Source organism: Xyrauchen texanus, chromosome 17 (assembly GCF_025860055.1).
Source record: "Xyrauchen texanus isolate HMW12.3.18 chromosome 17, RBS_HiC_50CHRs, whole genome shotgun sequence".
NCBI lineage: Eukaryota > Metazoa > Chordata > Actinopteri > Cypriniformes > Catostomidae > Xyrauchen > Xyrauchen texanus.
In genome coordinates, this window is record NC_068292.1 from 7333270 (window position 1) to 7352966 (window position 19697).

The 19697-nt window shown below is 40.9% G+C and overlaps 1 protein-coding gene across 1 annotated transcript in view; it reads right to left on the reverse strand.

Moving 5' to 3' along the window:
- The window catches only part of LOC127658287 (uncharacterized), a 63458-nt gene extending 44115 nt beyond the window's left edge, over positions 1-19343 (reverse strand). Inside the window, exons 1-6 of the mRNA XM_052147497.1 lie at positions 19189-19343; positions 12049-12093; positions 11901-11965; positions 11537-11606; positions 10921-10995; positions 10558-10815 (exon numbers count right to left, since the gene is read on the reverse strand). Coding sequence (XP_052003457.1) covers positions 10558-10815; positions 10921-10995; positions 11537-11606; positions 11901-11965; positions 12049-12093; positions 19189-19194 — 519 coding nt within the window. The 5' untranslated portion in view covers positions 19195-19343. The remainder of the gene's footprint in view (positions 1-10557; positions 10816-10920; positions 10996-11536; positions 11607-11900; positions 11966-12048; positions 12094-19188) is intronic.
- Positions 19344-19697: the final 354 nt, after the last annotated feature.

Here is a 19697-nt window from a genome sequence, read left to right on the forward strand (position 1 = left end):
TGTTCTTTTTTTTTTACAGTTATGAGAAAATCAGCTCTACACCTTTCAAGAGTGGTATGCGAACCCCTCCTCCTGCTGTGTCAACAATTTGCTCTGAAAAATTGTCTGACAGGTGAATGCACTGTTTGACTAGTGAGTCTAGAACACTGCTAGAACACTGCGCATCTGAGTTTTCGCTCGTGCATGATTGCGCGTCCATGTTTTTCGAATGGGTGGAGTCAGGGCCAGCGTTGGAGGAGAGAAGGTAGGACCTTAGAGTTGTGTATTTTCAAAATCTGCCGGCCGTTTTGCAAATCACATACCCCACCTTTAATGAAACACTTTATAAACCCTCAACATAAAGTGTTATGTTCTTTTGACAAAAATGAAAAGAGAATTAGTCATGGAAACCCCACAGGAATGGCTGTCACTTTAGCTTTAAGAGATAAAGAATGCTTGCATAACAGTGCCCATTACAATAGGATAAATCATATGCAAAACACAATAAAAGTGATGTCCATAATCTTGAAATTCCTTGGAGTTCCTCTGAATGCTGCAGCAAAAAAGTCAATTTGCATGTGTAGGCAGCGTTTTTATGTCATTGCATGTGATAGAACAGATGAACCAGAGAAACCCCATTAACTCTAAAACCTCACCAGCACTTTTCCTTAAAACAAAGTATCTGTCTCCTCTGTAAATTGTTTTTTTCTTGTGCAGTTTTATATCTTCATCTAGCTATCATCAGTATCGTACTCTGTTAAATTGATTTCCTTTCAAGGCACTTATTAGTATAAACAGACAAAGCAGTCATTACCTGGCTGAGGCATGTTGTAGACAAATTATAATACATTACGAACTCAGTATTTTAGAAAATGAAATCGTTTAATGGTAGCATGTTATCTTTATGTTATGTTTGCATGATTTATGTATGGAATCAATACAAACTGATAATAACAAAATAGTAGCGTGTTATGTTTGCAATTTAGCTGTTATGGATGGAAATACTTCATCCATAAAGTCATGCATAAGAATAACATAATCCAATCGAGATTAAGCCTTTTCAGGAAATGAGTGTCCCCATGACTTATGACTAATATTTAACAGGATACTGAAATCAGTCACAATATTTTATAAATTTGACTCTTTTTAGTGTGTAATGCTAAAAAAATATTGACTTTTCATATTTTTAATATTGAGTTTCTGTTCAACCCTGTTATGGTGTGACATTTCCCCCATTTAAACGGCAAAAATTATATTCTTAATATATATATATTTGTATTTGGAAAAAATAAAATAAATACCGTTAAAACAAGATGCATATCTGAAAAGCAAAACTGCATAAGATATAAAAATGTTTCTTGAAAATATATATATATTTTGTTTGTGGCACTGGAGGATGTTTTCACTTTTAAAAAAAAGATATAGGTAATTGCATTGTTTTGCATGCAAAATATCTTTCCATATCTGTCGGACATCAGATTTAATCGAGTGAAATGTAAATTTTTTGGACCACATGACTCAAACAGAGAGAAGTCTTTCTTTCTGTCTTCATCAGCAGTTCATTATATTTACATTTATACAGGCTGTAAATTACATTAAATATAGGCGAAAATAACTGGAGAAATGACATTTACAACTTGCTGCATGCACAAGGAGACAGATGCTTTTATATATGTATATATATATATATATACCACAGTAAGTTCCGGTCATCGAATCTGATTGGACGAGAGACGTTCCATGAGCACTGATGGTGTGACAGCACCAGCACTCGGACGCTTCACTGTGTGTGTGTATCCCTCCTCGTTCATGCTGTTCTAAACTAAAGTGTATCTGTAAGGATTTACTGGTTTTATTTTTTAAATTACTTAGCCAGCAGGTGGTGGCAAAAGATCATTTCTGTGTGTTATATGAGCCAGTTGGTGATGTAAAGTGAATCCGTTACTCATTGTTTACATAGAACTGCGCTCCGTGATCGCTCATATTACTAATACATTAACGAACTTAGGAAATAGCTTTAAACGGCTTTAAAATGGACAACTTCAGGATTATGGCTCATGCTGAGAGACACAACAGACTAATTTATTACCAAACTCAAGTGCTTACCTTATAATCGCAGTTTCCACATTGGATACATACTGTTTAAAATGGCAGAGGACATCGCTGTTTCTATAGTGAATGACTCTCACACTGGCTACTGCAAAATAGAGATGAATAACCCCGCTTGGACGTCTATTTTCCACTGTTAAAGCTGACAGCATCTCTGACTGGGTTTGGCAACAGATGATTGCACACGCTGCATCTCTCTCTCTCTCTCTCTCTCTCACACACACACACACACACATCCAGCCGTCTATCCTTGTTTATCCAATAACTTGTTAGAAACAGCACAAGCTGTGATACTATTTCTGAAGTTAACGTTTTGAATAACTAACAGAGGCTTGGACGCATCATTTGTTTAGAAACAGCAACAGCAGATTCTGATTCGTTGCGTAAGAAAGTAGTTCCATGCACAAATGCATTTTTATGACCATACTCAGTTTTTCCTAATGTTTTAAAATGTACTTGTTCATTGAACTGTTGTATATAAGCAATATCACACTCACAATCGTGCAATCACAGCAGTGCTGATGTAGGGCCATATCGCACTCTTGCTCGTGTGATATTGCTTAAATATACACTACCGGTCAAACGTTTTGAAACACTTCTTTATTATAATTTCATTTTTTCTTCACATCTTAGAATAATAGTAAAGTCATCAAAACTATGGAATAACATAAATGGAACTATGGGAATTATGTTGTGACTAAACACAATCCAAAATAAATCTAAACTGTTTTCTTCAAAGTAGTCACCCTTTGTCTAGAATTTGCAGGCATGTTCTCTTGATATTTTCTCAATCAACTTCTTGAGGGATCACCCTGGGATGCTTTTTAAACAGTATGGAAGGAGTTCCCATCTATGTCGGGCACTTATTGGCAGCTTTTCTTTATTATTTGGTCCAAGTCATCCATTTCAAAAACTTTTTTTAAATTAATATGTTGGCACAATTATATTTTTTTCTTGGAAGTATAGGCCTTCATCATGAGAAATATATCAACATTTCAGATTCATGCTGATCAAATAATTTTAATATAATGGCACTCTGGGAAGGGAATGGGATTTCAGTTTGTTCTGACCAGAAACAATATTTTTTTCACATTTTGCACAGACCTCTTGGGCCAAGAGACAAATAGGCTTACCAGGTTTCAATCCTATCTGCCTTATTTAACCCTATATAAATGCTCCTGAAATCTGATTGGTCGATGGTGGCCAAGTTTTTCAAGATATGTGACTGTCCTCATAGACATTGATGGCATCTTGGACAAAGACACTTCATGCAAAGTTGTCGATTTGACCAACAGTTCAACAGTTAGCAATTTTTTTGTGTCCTCATACATAAGTGCACCAAATACCTCAATCCATTCAAAAATCACTCAAGATGGCGCCGAGTATGGCTGCTGCATTGCGAGCTCCGATACAACACTGCGGTTTATTGTTTGTTTTGTTTACAGTTCTTTGTTTTTTTGTCTTGGATGTTGTCTGCCTTATTGTTTACAACAGACAAACGCTTTTGGACATTGGTTCTACAATTACACATCAAAACCGGAGTTCAAATTCCTCAATGCCGACCCGCTGTTTACAAACACGCCAGCGGAGCCCTTTGTCGGCTGCTCGACCGCGGAAATACCGGGGACTTTAACAAAGCCAATTTTAAAACAATAGCTACAAAATACCACCAACACATAATCTTCAACACACGAGGGGACCGAGTTTTAGATCATTGTTACTCTCCTTTCTGGGATGGCTACAAATCCCTCTCCCGGCCCCCATTTGGCAAATCAGACCACTCTTCCATTCTGCTTCTGCCCGCTTACAGGCAGAAACTGAAACGGGACGCATCCACCCTCAGAACGATCCAGTGCTGGTCGGACCAATCAGATTCTGCGCTACAAGACTGTTTTGATCACGCGGACTGGGAGATGTTCCGGTCCGCCTCTGATGATGACATCGAGGTTTACGCTGACAGCATAACGTGTTTCATCAGGAAGTGCGTAGAGGACATTGTTCCGACCAAAACAATACGGATATACCCCAACCAGAAACCATGGGTTAACGGCGATGTTCGCATGGCACTCAATGCGCGGGCTTCCGCTTTTAATTCTTCTAACACAGAGGAGCGTAAACAAGCCAGTTATGCCCTCCGTAACACTATCAGTGCAGCCAAACGCCAGTACAGGCACAAACTTGAAGGTCAGTTCAACACCACTGACTCTAGAAGAATGTGGCAGGGAATTAACACCATCACGGACTACAAACGGAATAAAGACTCCGCCATGAACACCGCTGCATCTCTCCCGGATGAACTTAATACATTTTATGCTCGTTTCGAGGACAATAACACCGCCCTTGTGGAGAGAGCACTCGCGGCTGACGCTACAGAGGTTGGTTCACTCTCCGTCTCTGTTGTGGATGTAACCCGATCCTTCCGACGGGTGAACATCTGTAAAGCCGCGGGTCCAGACGGCATTCCGGGCCGCGTCATCAGAGCGTGCGTGAACCAACTGGCTGGTGATTTTACGGACATTTTCAATCTGTCCCTCTCCCTGTCTGTAGTCTCCACATGCTTCAAAACATCAACCATTGTGCCTGTGCCGAAGCAAGCTATAATCACTTGCTTAAATGACTGGCGTCCTGTTGCTCTGACCCCCATCATCAGCAAAGGCTTTGAGAGGTTAATCAGAGATTACATCTGCTCTGTTCTGCCCACCTCTTTGGACCCATTGCAGTTTGCCTACCGCAACAACCGCTCAACTGATGATGCCATTGCATCTACACAACACACTGCTCTCTCAGTTTGTAGACTACACCTCAGCATTCAAACCATAGTGCCCTCCAAGCTTGATGAGAAACTCCGGGCTCTGGGCTTAAACAGCTCGCTGTGCAGCTGGATCCTGGATTTCCTGTCAGGCAGACATCAGGTGGTTAGAATGGGCAGCAACACCTCCTCATCACTGACCATCAACACTGGAGCCCCGCAGGGCTGTGTTCTCAGCCCACTCCTGTATTCACTGTACACACATGACTGTGTGGCAACACATTGCTTCAATACCATCATTAAGTTTGCTGACGATACGACGGTGGTAGGTCTGATCACTGACAATGATGAAAGAGCCTACAGAGAGGAGGTGCACACTCTGACACGCTGGTGTCAGGAGCACAACCTCTCCCTCAACGTCAGTAAGACCAAGGAGCTTGTAGTGGACTTCAGGAAGAAAGATGGAGAACACAGCCCCATCACCATTAATGGAGCACCTGTAGAGAGAGTCAGCAGTTTCAAGCTCCTCTGTGTCCACATTACTGAGGAACTCACATGGTCCGTCCACACTGAGGCCGTTGTGAAGAAGGCTCACCAGTGCCTCTTCTTCCTGAGACGGCTGAGGAAGTTTGGAATGAACCACCACATCCTCACACGGTTCTACACCAGCACTGTAGAGAGCATCCTGACTGGCTGCATCACCGCCTGGTACGGCAATTACACCGCCCACAACTGCAAAGCCCTGCAAAGGGTGGTGCGAACTGCCAGAAACATCATCGGAGGTGAGCTTCCCTCCCTCCAGAACATACCAGGCGGTGTGTGAAAAAAGCTCAGAGGATCATCAGAGACTCCAGCCACCCGAGTCATGGTCTGTTCTCACTGCTACCATCAGGCAGGCGGTATGGCAGCATCAGGACTCGCACCAGCCGACTACATGACAGCTTCTTCCCCCAAGCAGTCAGACTGTTGAACACTTGATCTATCAAGATCAATAATTTTTCATATACTCTTTACTTATTGTATTGTATATTGTGTATTCTATATTGTGTGTATTGTCTACTGTACATTGTATATAATTATTGTGTTGTGTAAGTATGTGTACATTTGATATGTAAATTGTGTTGTGCAAGTATGTTGTTTACTGTAATTGGTATATGTCTCGTCACTGTCATGACTGCTATGTTGCTCGAAACTGCACACAAGAATTTCACCTACTGTTGCACTTGTGTACATGGTAGTGTGACAATAAAGTGATTTGATTTGATTTGATTTGAAGTTAAAACCGTTTTAACCGTAGACAGATGAAGTCTTTTTTTTTACTATAAATTCTCTAGAGATATGCACAATAAACGTGAAAAGAGGAGAGGATCTCTGATTTTATTACTGTATACACAGGCATGGCTCGTCCATATGGGCAGGTAGGGCAGAGCCCCACCTAAATATTCATCCATTTGAAAACATCCATACTAGAAATTTCCAATAATGTAATTTTTTAACCCATAATGTGTACAAAACACTGAAATATGTATTTAAATGCAGGCCTCGAAAAACAATTTTTAAGTGTGAAATAATTTGTCTGAAAACTGTTACACTTTGTATGATAGAGATACGTGCATGTGGGGCAGAGAAACTGCTGCCCTCCCAAACATGACAGCGCCCCTTATTTTTCCAATGGAAAACTGTGGTCAAATATGGTACTGCAAAGAGTATGGTACTCCCTCATTGAGATGCAATGGGTCAATTTTAGACTGTGTATAATATGCAGTTTTACCATCAGCTATGTAGCATATATTCAAATTAATCTTCAATTATTTGTGTTTCTGAGCATATGAATATAAAGCTAATTTCACCATATTGTTTGATATACCAAAAGTGAAGTAAAATATTTGGTTTTGTATTACTTTTTATTTATTTTTACAATGTAATTCATGTTGATATTAATTTCAAAATGAGTTCATTCAATGTGGGACTTTTATTTAGAAATTTTTGTTGACAACAAATGTCCAAAAGCCTTTCCATCACCATTCGCTTTCTACTTTGGTTTTGCTTGTTGTCAGTCCTCACTGAACTTCAGACTGTTTATGAGACAATACATAAATAGAAACCCACACAGATACACAGCAGCCAAAAAAATCGTACCAAATTTGACTTTAGAAACCGGCATCTTGTCTCATTATTATCTTCACACACTTAATGCAGATTTGAAGCACGTATCAGCACCAGCTACGGCAACATATCAACAAATGTGATATGCTCATCATTTGAGTTTATGAGAAACCCAATTTTAGCTTCAGCTTTCAATTTGTCACTTTTATCATGAAATTCAAACAATAAATGTTTTTTTTTTTAATTCATGCTCTTTAATGCTGTGTGTGACAGATTGCAGTAGAATTTCAAAATGGAGCAGGGCTAAATGCTCTCGCTCTCCAAAGTCGAGCACAGAAAAAATTATGAACATCAGAGGGTATGTTGAAAGAAACAAAGCCATATAGTTTCACTTACAATTGTACATGGCACTGACATGACAAGCAGTTTTAAATCACTAAGCATGTTAAAAATGTCTGAGACAACCTGCCGCATCACAAACGTGTTTAGGCATGGGCTGAGATGTCGACTCAAGGACATAAGAGTCCGGATTAGCAAAGCATCTAGCCCATAAGTTCGATGAATGTGTGCAAAGAGAACCCTATCGCAATACAAACTTGTCATAAAAACTGATGAATGTGAGCAGAGAGGACCAGCCTGCCGCATCACAAACTTGTCCAGACATGAGCTTGAGATGTCGACTCAAGGGCACAAGAGTCCGGAGTGGCAGAACATCCAAACTGTAAACATCTAATGAATGTGTGCGGAGAGGACAACCTGCCGCATCACAAACTTGCTGCAGAGGGAGACCTCTAGCCAAGGTTTTAGAGGAGGAGAGCCCTCTGGTAGAGTGCGCCCTAAAACCTACTGGCGAAGCTTGACCGCGCGCCTCGTAGGCCCGGGCAATAATGAGGATGCCTCCTTGAGGGCACCCCGCCCACCAAGCCGTGGCAAACTGCAGTGGCCACATAGAACCTGGCAGTGGCGAGGCAAGTGCCCGCTGACAGTTCTTTCTACAGAAAATCCAGAACTGAAGCAAACTGGCAGTTAGCTGGTTCTGTAATAAGAACTTTAGTAGAAGGAAACATGCAGGCGCATTTGTGCTATGTATGCGTTACTACGATCAGCCCCTCCCGAGAGGGGGGGGGGGACTGTGCGACTCGGGGAGAAGTAGAGGAGACATTGCGCTATCAACAGAGGCGAAGAGGTCCTCTTCTGCCCTGTAAAATCTACCCAGATCAGTTCCAAGTGGAGGGAGCCCTAGCACTTGAAATGGTCTCGATAACCTCAAGAGAAAACCCTGTGAACCTCATTTGGTACCCTTAGGGGTCAGACATGAAAGGTTTCACAATTCGGGCCAAGGATGAGAAGGTTCTCCCTGTTCAGAATCGCCCAAGGCGAGCCGTCGAGGAGAGGAATTAACTCCGAGAAACATATCCTGTTCGGCCACCACAGCGCCATTAATATGAGGCAAGACCCTTGCTGGTGAACATTGCCAAGGCTCCCGGGAGCAGAGAAACCGGGGAAAGAAACGCATACAGACGCATTCTGGGTCATGTATGTGTCTTAACGTCCAGACCCAAGGGGGCTGGGTGATTTCAGGGAGAAGTAGAGGAGACATTGCGCTATTCATAGAGGCGAAGAGGTCCTCTTCTGCCCTAATATCTCACCCAAACTTGTTCCAAGTGGAAAAAGCCCAGCATTTAAAAAGGTCTCGATAACCTCAGGAGAGAGCCCTGTGTCCCTCAGTTGGTACCCTTAGGGGCCAAACATGAAAGATTGCACAATTCGGGGCAGGGATGAAATATTGCCCTGTGCCTGAGATAGAAGATCCTTCCTGTTCGGAATCACCCAAGGCGAGCCGTCGAGGGAAGAGATTAGCTCCGAGAACCAAGCCCTATTCGGCCAGCGCGGTGCTATCAGTAAGAGGTAAAAACCCTTGCAGGCGAACTCTGGGCAACTACTACCTTAGGGTGGAGTTCTTAACTCCCCCGTTGGTATTTTCTGTCTGGACCGTAAATCTGCTCCCATATACGGGCATCCAGGGATATAACTGACCTGAGTGACAGGAGCTTGCCCTGGGCCCTAAGGAGAATCCGACGTGTAAGAAATACAGCTGACAAGAACGTGGGTCTCCTTGATGATTTATGTAAGAGGCTACCGCTGTATTGTCCACCCGCACCAAGACATGGCAGCCACAGGAGGAGGTTTTTCAGGGCCAGAAATACAGCCATCAACCCGAGACAGTGACTGTGACAACCGAGCTGACGACCCTCCTATCCCCTTAAGCTGGACGACCACTTAAGGCCACTACCACGCCCGTCAGGGAGGCGGTACCCAAGGAGTGGTACCCAAGGCAGAAAACCGGGGTCTGAACCACATAGAAAGGGAACGAAGCCTGAGGCGCGTAACCCTTTTTAGCCTAGGGGTTTTGGCCCTTGGAAGAAATCCCCTGGCTTTTGGCCACAACAAAAACGGTCTCATGAGCAGAAGGTCCAGAGGGATCACCGTGGACACAGTCGCCATGAGACCTGGATATCGTTGATACTGATAACAGTGCAACCTTGACCTAGCCTGACTTTGCTCAGGGTGATCTGAATGGACTAAATCCTAGCGGGAGACAGTTGTACCCGCATAGTTATTGAACTCCATACGATGCCCCAATAGACTGTTGATGTTCTGAATGCAATAATATCTGTCTGCAGAGCCGCAGAGCCACAGTTTTACCCCAGCAGTTTCACACCAGCATTTTTACCCCGCGCATGCGCAGTTTCACCACAACAGTTTTACCCCGCGCATGCGCAGTTTCGCCACAACAGTTTTACCCCGCGCATGCGCAGTTTCACCACAACAGTTGTACCTGCGCATGCGCTGTCATATTGTTCAGTATTAAAACGATCTAATGGTTATTGTTACCAATTATTTTTGCTTATTAGTTATTTTTTGGTTACTCCCAGGCCTTCAGGGTCCTTTACTGAAATAAAACAATGCTTGTGTCAGGAACACTTTAATCTTTTACGTTTTTCCTCCAAAACGAACAGCCTGGCCTATATGTACACACTTAATTGTTCAATGCCTGGTATAACACACAAACTTCTGATTAGACATTCAAAGGCGAACTATTAGTCTAAGTCAATGTATGTCTAATTATTCTTAAGTTAATTAAATCTGCCTGATGAAACAAATGACTTGAACACAAATTATTTACAATAATTTCAAATATTTTATTAATTTTGGAGACATTACCAAGAATACAATTTAATAATTCAATTTAATTACCAGACAGACATACTGATACAGACAGACACACTGATTCAGACAGAGACAGACAGACATACTGATTCAGACAGACAGACACACTGATACAGACAGACAGACATATTGATACATATTGATACACAGATAGACATACTGATATACATACAGACACACTGATACAGACAGACAGACAGACATACTGAAACAGACATACAGACAGATACAGACAGACATACTGAAACAGACAGACAGACAGACAGATACAGACATACTGAAACAGACAGACAGACAGATACAGAGACAGACAGACACCAAGTCTGTCACCAATAGGGAAAAAATATTTAAATATCAGGGTTGTAAAATGAAGACACTCTAACATTTTTGTTGTCCCTAACCTCTGACATGAAAAGGAGCATGTCCTCCCTGTTTTTAAATGTAAAATAGAATGGGGCTCTTATTTCATCATCCTCATCCAAAGTTGTGTCACAATGTGTATGCAGTCGAGCAAGGGCTTTCAGTGCATCTTCCTCCTCCATGCAGTCAATGCGTGGTGGCAAGTACTTGCTCTTCATCAGCTGGTGATTTTCCTTCAACCATTCAACACCTTTCCTGATGCTGCTCATCATATTGGCATTCTTTATGAAAAATATTTGAAAATTAACAGCAATCAACAATTTTATAGTTTCAAATAAATAAAACTTGAAGTCTAAATATATACATTGCAGAACTCTACAAAATACCTCAAGATTGTGTGGTGGCGTGACCCCCTCCAGCGCTCCTACGCCATACTCAATTTCTCCTGGTCCATTCATCGGCTGTAGAAGAGCACAATGTGATGTAATGTATTTCAGTTGTCCATAAGACTACAAAATTATCATTTAATAAAATTTATAATTTCATGCATACTCAATGCAGAACCAAACAAAGAGTTGATATACTTCTAATTTACACATGAGAGAATTCAGGTATTTGTATCAATCCACTTTACAAAAACAAACAAAAATAACAAAGGTCAATGTCCCTGCCCTAATACAGGGTGTCCACCAGTTAAGACTTTTAAGCCCTTTTAATACTGCATCATAAAACTACAACATTACATTTAGCAAGAACATACATTTAAAGTAGTACATGCCTGTAATGATCAGACTAGCTCTAGACCATTTGGCTTGGGGCACATGTGTTCACAGGGGTCTTTTAGGGTCTTTCAAGGATCAACCCTGGATCAATGGGACTTACTTGGTGTGTGTTTTTAGAACCCAGCTGATCTCTGTGTCCCCTGAAAGTCTAAGTATAGAATATTGTCGACTGAAAATCGGATAAAAAATAAATAAAAATACTTTGACAACAAAAGCTTACTTCACTGTCAGTGAGGCAAGATCCAACCGCCATGGCCTCCTCAGCCCAGTGTGCAAGCCACCTTCCATGTCTGACAAAATACAAAAAGACAACAATGAGAACAAAGTTGTGCAGAATACATCAGGTGGTTGTCTAGTCATCAATAGTCTGTGCTTCCAAATGGAACACAGTATGGTTGTGAATTCAATCCCTGGGGCTGTCACCATTCTGTCCCTGAGCAAGGCACTTAGCAAAGCACTTGGACAGTCCTGAGCAAGGACTGTCCCTAAAGTTAGTTTACTAAAAGTCACTCTGGATAATAGTGTCTGCTAAATGACAAATAATAATAATCTGGTTAAAAAAAAAGCATAATCAGAAACCCTACCCTCCAAGAGCAAAATTCTCCATGAGGAGAAGGCACCACCACCGCCTGATGACTGGAATGTCATGCTGAGAAAAAAGCAATACTTCAATGAATACTATGAATAAGATTAACAATAATAATATTAATATAATGTAGAAATAAGACTTACAGCAGTGAAATCAACGGGTTCATTTAATACAATGTGTAGGGCGTACTGAAACATTAATTTTGCAATATGTTATTTTTGATATAACAGAATGGATACAGACTGATAAAAGTCTGGTAACTTACCATAATCATGAAGACCCCACAGGATGTCATATCAAGTTGATGGGGATATGCTGAAATGGCAAATTGCATTTTGAAAAACAAAGAAATCAACAGGACGTTAAAGTGTTACTGAAAATACGACAACAAAATACCCTTACCTTGTTTTTCATCATGATCCAACGGCCTGGTGCTATTGTCATAGCAAGTTTGCTGCAACATGAATATATGTTTTAAAAAAAAATAATTATTTGTCCTACAGCACTGCTGAACTGATTGCAGTGAAGACAATGAATTTAATAACTTATTATTGAGACCAACTGAACACATGCAAAGAACACTGAACAGCAAGTGAAAAGTATGCAGTACTGTGCAAGTTTTGGGCACTTTAGTTGTTCCACAAACATTTTGTTTTAGACAGTTTAATATATTTTTTTCATTAGTGCCTAAAACTTTTATGTACTTACCATACTGTAGAAAACACCAACCAATAAGCCAAACAAGCAAAACAAGAACTTTTAAACAGTGGAACGGGGAATGTTGAACGGCTGAACTCAAGCCAAATTTATAATGGGTATGTAAAACCTGAACAACGCCACATGTGAGCCATCGCCATAGCCATGGAGATTTTTTGAGCAAATAAAGTGCATCACTCTCTCTTTGGCTTCAAGACCTGAGAAATACATAGTCTACAGACGTGTAATATTCCATTTCATGTCATTTTCTTAGCCTCCAAAATAAAATGTTTCCCTGATTATTTGTTTAATAATTCCACGGTAAGTTAGTTGTACAGTGCAGTCCACATAGTATTGCAATATTCATGTAATATTACAAATCAAAATAAACCTACACACAACACCCAGTGTCCTGTTTTCCACACGGAAGGAGAATCATGTCCTTCGATGCTACATCAACCTATTGAGATAATATTGAAGAGAAAATACAGAAAGTAGATAACAGTTTTTATTAATGGGCACAAAATGCAATTGTGTTTAAGCATCAAAATGAAATAGCAAGAAAGTGCTCACTTACTGGGAGAGACAGATTAGGATCTGCTTTTAAAGGGGGCATCCAGCTTGCTATTACATATGCATCAATGGCATGTACATCCTTTCCCTGACAATGAATCAATTCAATAATTGTTAGACCTGACACAGTAGTTAACATGCAAAATGCCTTGAGAGAGAGTAATCATTCATATCGATATACCTGATGTATTCCAATATCGCTCATCATTTGGAAACAGCAATTGGCAATCTGTATAATTGTATCAATTAAGGTTTTTGAGAATGTATGTGAAGCATTTCTTATGTGGCAGTAAACGTACTGTTTTACATACAAACATAGAACTTACTGTTGCCTCAACTTCATGTTGATCTAGACCCAATGATATGAAGTCAGAGCGTTTTAGTGTGGTTGTGCCAACATCCACTATTGGCTCATCTGGAGTCCTCATTGTGTCCAGGACATAATCAAGCTTGAAACAATGTTCAGATATTCTCAAATATTATTTATCAATGAATAAAATTGCAATAATTTATTTTGCTTTAATATTTTCTAAACATTCATACCAGTGCCTTCTGACCAGCATGTAAAGTGAACTTCCATGGTACTTTTGTAGTACAGATGTTTTCCAGTGATGTCAGATATTTACATTCATCACCACATACCTGAAATGTTTCGGCTATACAGAAAACAAGATTAAGCACCAATCCAGGACATTTCAGGCAAGCATCCATCTAATGCCACACTCACCAACTGAAATCGACATCTGTGTGGGGGGTTCTTCAGTAGGGATCTCAGTGGAAACGGCAGTTCCTGAAAAGACAAAAATTCACAAAATTTGACGTCATGCACGTTCTCGTTTACTTGGGCTTACATCTGTACGGCAGCCATTAGTAAGCAGCAGCAATCGCTAGCAGTAGTGTTTCAAAGGGACTCTGCGGACGGAAAGAAGCGACCAGCCTCCAGCACAATCCAGACACACACGGAAACCCCTCGTAAGTAAAAAAAAAAGAAGCATTATCTAGTGCGGCCAAAGAGCATGCGCATCGAGAACGAGCATGAGACTGGCTGCAGTCTCTTTAACGGCCACTGGTGTCAGTAACGGTTAGAAATTTCAGAACTTCCGCAATGCTCCTTTAAATTCTACACAATATAATTATTCTTAACTAAAACAATGATCTGCTGCAAAGACATACATTTCACTGGTTAACATGGAATAGTTTGCTCACCCATCACAGCTTGGCCGTGGATGTTCATTGACACCTCAACTCCAAACGCCTTCTGGATTCTCTCCAACCTTGTGTTGTTTTTCTGTGCATTCATGTGGTGAACAATGTTCCTCATCAAGAATACATGAGTAGATGGCTGGCTCATGTTCAAGAAGTAATTGTTTTTTTTTAGTTTGGCAAAGAGCTGCTCTGCCACTTGACTATTAACTTTCCCAGCCAGCTGTGGGACCAGGGAAATTTTCCGCAGAAGGTCTCTGTCATCTTTTGTATTCGCCTCATGGAACTTGTCATACAAGCAATAATGCTCTGCTGAGCCAGTCACTGGATGACCTCGCCTGTCTGGGACTATTTTTGAGCTTTCCAGCCAATGTAAGGATACCTTCACCTTTCCTTGTTTTGCCAAGGCTATTGTTTCTTCAGAAGGTGCCAGTAAGCGACCTTCAAAGGGGCTAAAGGGGACTTTTTCAGGTTCCCTCAAGTTAGTGTGGGTGGCAAGTCCACGCGCAAAGTCATAAATAGCCACATTTGGCATGTGCCTCCATGACAGAAGGATATCGGCAAAGTCACGTGGACTCTCAGAACGAATGTTGTGCTTTATGCTGTACACTATCCCACAGGGGCACAGGACCACTGCCCATCCTCCTGAGAAAATATGTGTTAATGCCACAAAAAAAAGGCCATAACCCATCACATTAAAGACATTATGTTTGTAAATAGGTTTTACATTGAAAATACCATCCATTTCTACCAGGTTAGAACTCCGATATGTAAAGTTAGGCTTTTGTACAATTTTCAAATAGCATAATAAAGTATGCACCATTCACCAACACCTTCATTGCGTCCATTCCATTTACTTCATGTTTCAATGAAAATGTGATTACCTGAGGCGGCCCAAATTTTCTGAAACACCTTATCGTAAGTGTGTCTTGATTTCATCTCACGGGAAATTCTGAGAAGAAGATCATTACGAGATCCTGTGGCATCTAAGCCACACTCTCTACATAGCTTTCGTATAACTCCCACCTAGTCAACAAAGAAAGACAAAGAACAGCATGTCAATGTAAAATAGCCCTGTTAGAAAAATATTAAATTAGGTAAGATTAATTTAAATTTACTCCATAATCCACCAAACAGTAAGTATGTTTTAAAGGTTGTATCAGTGATTTCAGACCCAAAAATAAATGTCAAATCTTTCCTAACGATCCGCTAGCTGCCCGCCCCATAAGCATGCAGTCAAAAAAACGCGTCTCTGTAGGCAGCCTAGGCTCTGAGATCTGCACACAAAAACAAATGGGTACAACCACCATTCAAAACCAAAATAAAGTGTTCCAACCAATCACTGACAGGGGCGGGTGTTGTGAGGTTTTGCGCTCGTGCACGGCTGGACGCCAAATCGGAGCAACACCCGCCCCTGTCAGGTTTTTGGACGGCATGCTTATGGGGCGGGCAGCTAGCGGATCGTTAGGAAAGATTAGACATTTATTTTTGGGCTAGAAATCACTCATACAACCTTTACGTATGCTTTGTTGATTAAATACAGACATACCTTTTGTTTAGAGAGCTCATCTGTCAGGCGGTCCTCAGTGACTGTGATCTCTTGCACTTCAGCTACAGATTTCGGGGCATGTACTTTGGCAAACTCTGTATTGAGTACAATATCTGACCTTGTGCGTGGACCAATCCATGCGGCCCAAAAGTGGTAAGTTGGTGGGACCAAAAATGGATTGTGTTTTGAACCTTCCAAGAATTCCAGAAAGAGTTATTTGTTAATACATCTTGGATTATTATGCAAATGGTATTGGTATCATAAGGCTCTTAGGCTGTAATTACTTTTTACAAATCCACGACCAATCATCTCCATAGCCAGTGCGTCCCAAAACATGTTAATATCCACTTCCCCGTTGTAACTCTCAGGAGGATCTTCCAGATCACTTACTTAAATAGTAAAGAAGAGAAACATCATCTTTTTTTTTTTACAAAAAAAGTTGACAACAGTTGCACCAGTACATTAAGCAGACATATTCTTACTTGACAAATGAAAGGCACCCTTTTTGTGCAAATCCATTATGACCACAGCAGGGTGATCACCACAGGTCACACAGGAATAGTTGTAGTCGTGGTCTGTGAGGGCCTCAAAGTGCAGATACGCATGAAGCACTGCATCCTTTGAGGGGAACTTAACTCCTGTGTTAAGCTGAAGGTAATCTACTGCTCTGCTGACTGCTGTATGGACCTTGGTTAGGGTAGGGTTAGGTTTAGGGTAGGGTTATTGTGTTATCTTAAACAATAGCTCAATTTTGCTATTTGTTTAGGTTTGTAAATGGGTCACAACAACAAAAATTTTTTGAAATGTGTTATAAATCAACATAGTGAATATGACAAGCATGGTGGGCTAAAGCCATGTGATTGCCGGGACCGGTGATGACGCTCAATCACGCACCGTTCTCGTGCTGCTCTCATGGCTCTCGTAAGCCATGCTTGTCACGTTGATATCAAAAGACATTACCTGAAGTAGGTTTCTCAATGAGACACACAAGGGCAGGTCTAGCAATATGCGGTCACTGAAATTGTGCACACCATCTTTCCACTCTTGATAACGGTAACACAAGTCACAGACCGGGCAACGTTTGCAGTAAGTGGAAACATCTAGAGGTTGGATGATTAAACAGGAGATACATTAATTTTGTACTGAGAAATATGTATACAAGGCACATTTGTTAGAGTGTGACATTGTAAAATCTGGTGTATAGAATTGTAACCTACCTTCAATAATGCCAAAGCTGGTGAGGATTCTCGCTTTGTCAGTGATGAGAGCCGGTTCACTGAGAGGCACATTCCCTGGACACCTCTGGCATATCATTTCCTCTGGAACCAGTTGTCTTGGGTACTGGAATTCTTTTGATGGGAGGCGTAAATGATCGGGCAACACAGCAGGTAGCTTCTTGTCTGTCAGTATGTATTTCACCATACGGCTCAGGCCATCACCTTTTGGTGGATAAGATTGAATGGTCTCTCCCTCCTCTGGGACCCCCAGACATTCATGCTTGCCTGTTTCACCAACTGAATCCACCACCTCTTCTGTGCAACGGACTGTCCTAAACAACTCATGCTGCTCTTGAAAAAAATGCCACTTGGCCACATAAATATGTGGACAGGAACGTCTCGTTTTTGAACATGGGCAATGCCACGAGTTTAATTTGGTGTTGTACACCACCATAACTCGTCCAAGAACACTGTAATATGACACTGTGGGCTCAAATACAGATACAATTTTCTTGATTTGAGGAAATCCAATATTTAAGCTGACAGATAGAGGGACATTTTCATCTCTGGATAAGCTTTGTCGTGCAAGGCAACCCTTCTTTGTGTCTTCATTAAACCATTTGGTTTGCACCATCTTTGTCAGTGAATCCTCCCGTAGTGTGTTAGACTTAGCTGTGTTGGTACAGTAAGTGACTGACCTCAGATGTACACATCTATAGGCTGTCATGCCACTCCTCCACGCCAAATCCATGTTTATTTGACATTCCTGTGATTCACAGGACACACGATGATTTTCACCCCATGTTTTATTCTGAACATGAAGAGGGACACTGTGACCATGGAAAGTCTTTTGGACAGAATATATACCATTTACATTATCAATACACTCACTCATGAGGTGGTGTTTGGAGTTCACGTCCAAAACCTGGTTGGTATGCTTACGGTCAATGTGCTTTCTAATATTACGTTTATTCATAACCACATTGCACATAGGACACTTTTCTTGGACAACTGGTCTCACACGGACTCTTGTGACTGCACGAATGCCTTGGTCAGCTGACTCTGCACTAGGTGGACACTGCACTATGTCGGCAGAAGATGACTCTGAAATATCTACTGAGGTAGACTGATAAGTCTGGCACACAGTTAAATGTTTTTTAAAGTCTTCCTTACGCAGCAGCATAGACTGACAATAAATGCAGTGGTAATGGAGTTGAGCCCTACACCCCAAGCCACATCGGTGAATAGTGTATCCTGTAACATAAGAAAACAAACTCGGTTAAGTATTGGGCCATGAAAATAGCCTCTGTCAACCCTCCTATTGTGTTTCCGGTCTAAAGTTTTCTCTAATTTATTTTTTAATTTTATCTAATCTGATTTATAAGTTATGACTTTGTCCACACATGCCATCTGAACACAAAAATATATTTGGACAATTTTAATAACATTTTATTTAACTTTTATACATCTATGGTGATCCCAGGTCATTAGAAATGAATGGGGAAGACTATGATAAGCTTATAAAATTTTGTTCAGGCACATGCGTGTTTATCTGATGACAGAATTTGACAAAAAAAAAGCTTGTGATAAGTAGCAAAATATGTTTAGTCAGAGTATTTGTTTTAGTCAAAATAATTTATACATTATGCTAAAAAAAAGATTTTTATGAGCTTAACGTAAGTTACACGCAATAAATATCAAATAGAATTGTTCACAAAACATTAATAAAAAATCTATCACAAAAAAAGGTGATAATCTGTATTATTATGAATCTGTAATCTGATATAACAGTGCCGGGAACAAAACATATGAAATTAACACAAAAGGAGAGTCAAAATTATATCTGTTAAGAACAATCGTCTGACTGTATGGTTCGATATAACTAAAAACTATAATTTTTGATAGTAAAGAATATTATAGTATAAGCCTAGATACAGGTTACATTAGTTATTTATAGCCATAACGTTACTTATCGATAAATACATTTCCCGCAGAACACATTATCTTTCTAAAGTTGGCTAACGTAAAGTTAGCTTTTAGCTCACCCTCATGTTGAACTGCTCGGTTAAAATGTAATTGAAGATGACGCTTGAGGTGACTTTCTCCTGACGGTTTATAATAATGTATTGAGCAGAACGGACAGTGATATTGGTCACAGCAAGACGAACATTTAGAATAATTAGGTAAATTATTTCCTTCCAGTGCCGTAATATGCATTTTCAGCGGGTAAAACTGATGTAGTGAAACTGCGCATGCGCGGGGTAAAACTGCTGGTGTGAAACTGCTGGGATGAAACTGTGGCTCTGCGGCTCTGCAGTCAGACCCTTCTCTCTGAATGGGAGAGAGGACGCTTTTCTTGGCGTTGAGCCTCAACCCCAGAAAAACAGATGAGCTAAGACGATGTCCCTGTGCTGAACTGCCAGTACCTGGAACTGCGCTAGGATCAGCCAGTCGTCTACATAATTCAGAATGCAGATGCCCCGGAGTTGCAAGGAGCCAGCGCTACATCATGCATTGTGAATGTGCGGGTAAAAAGGGCTGGGCTGAGTGAAAG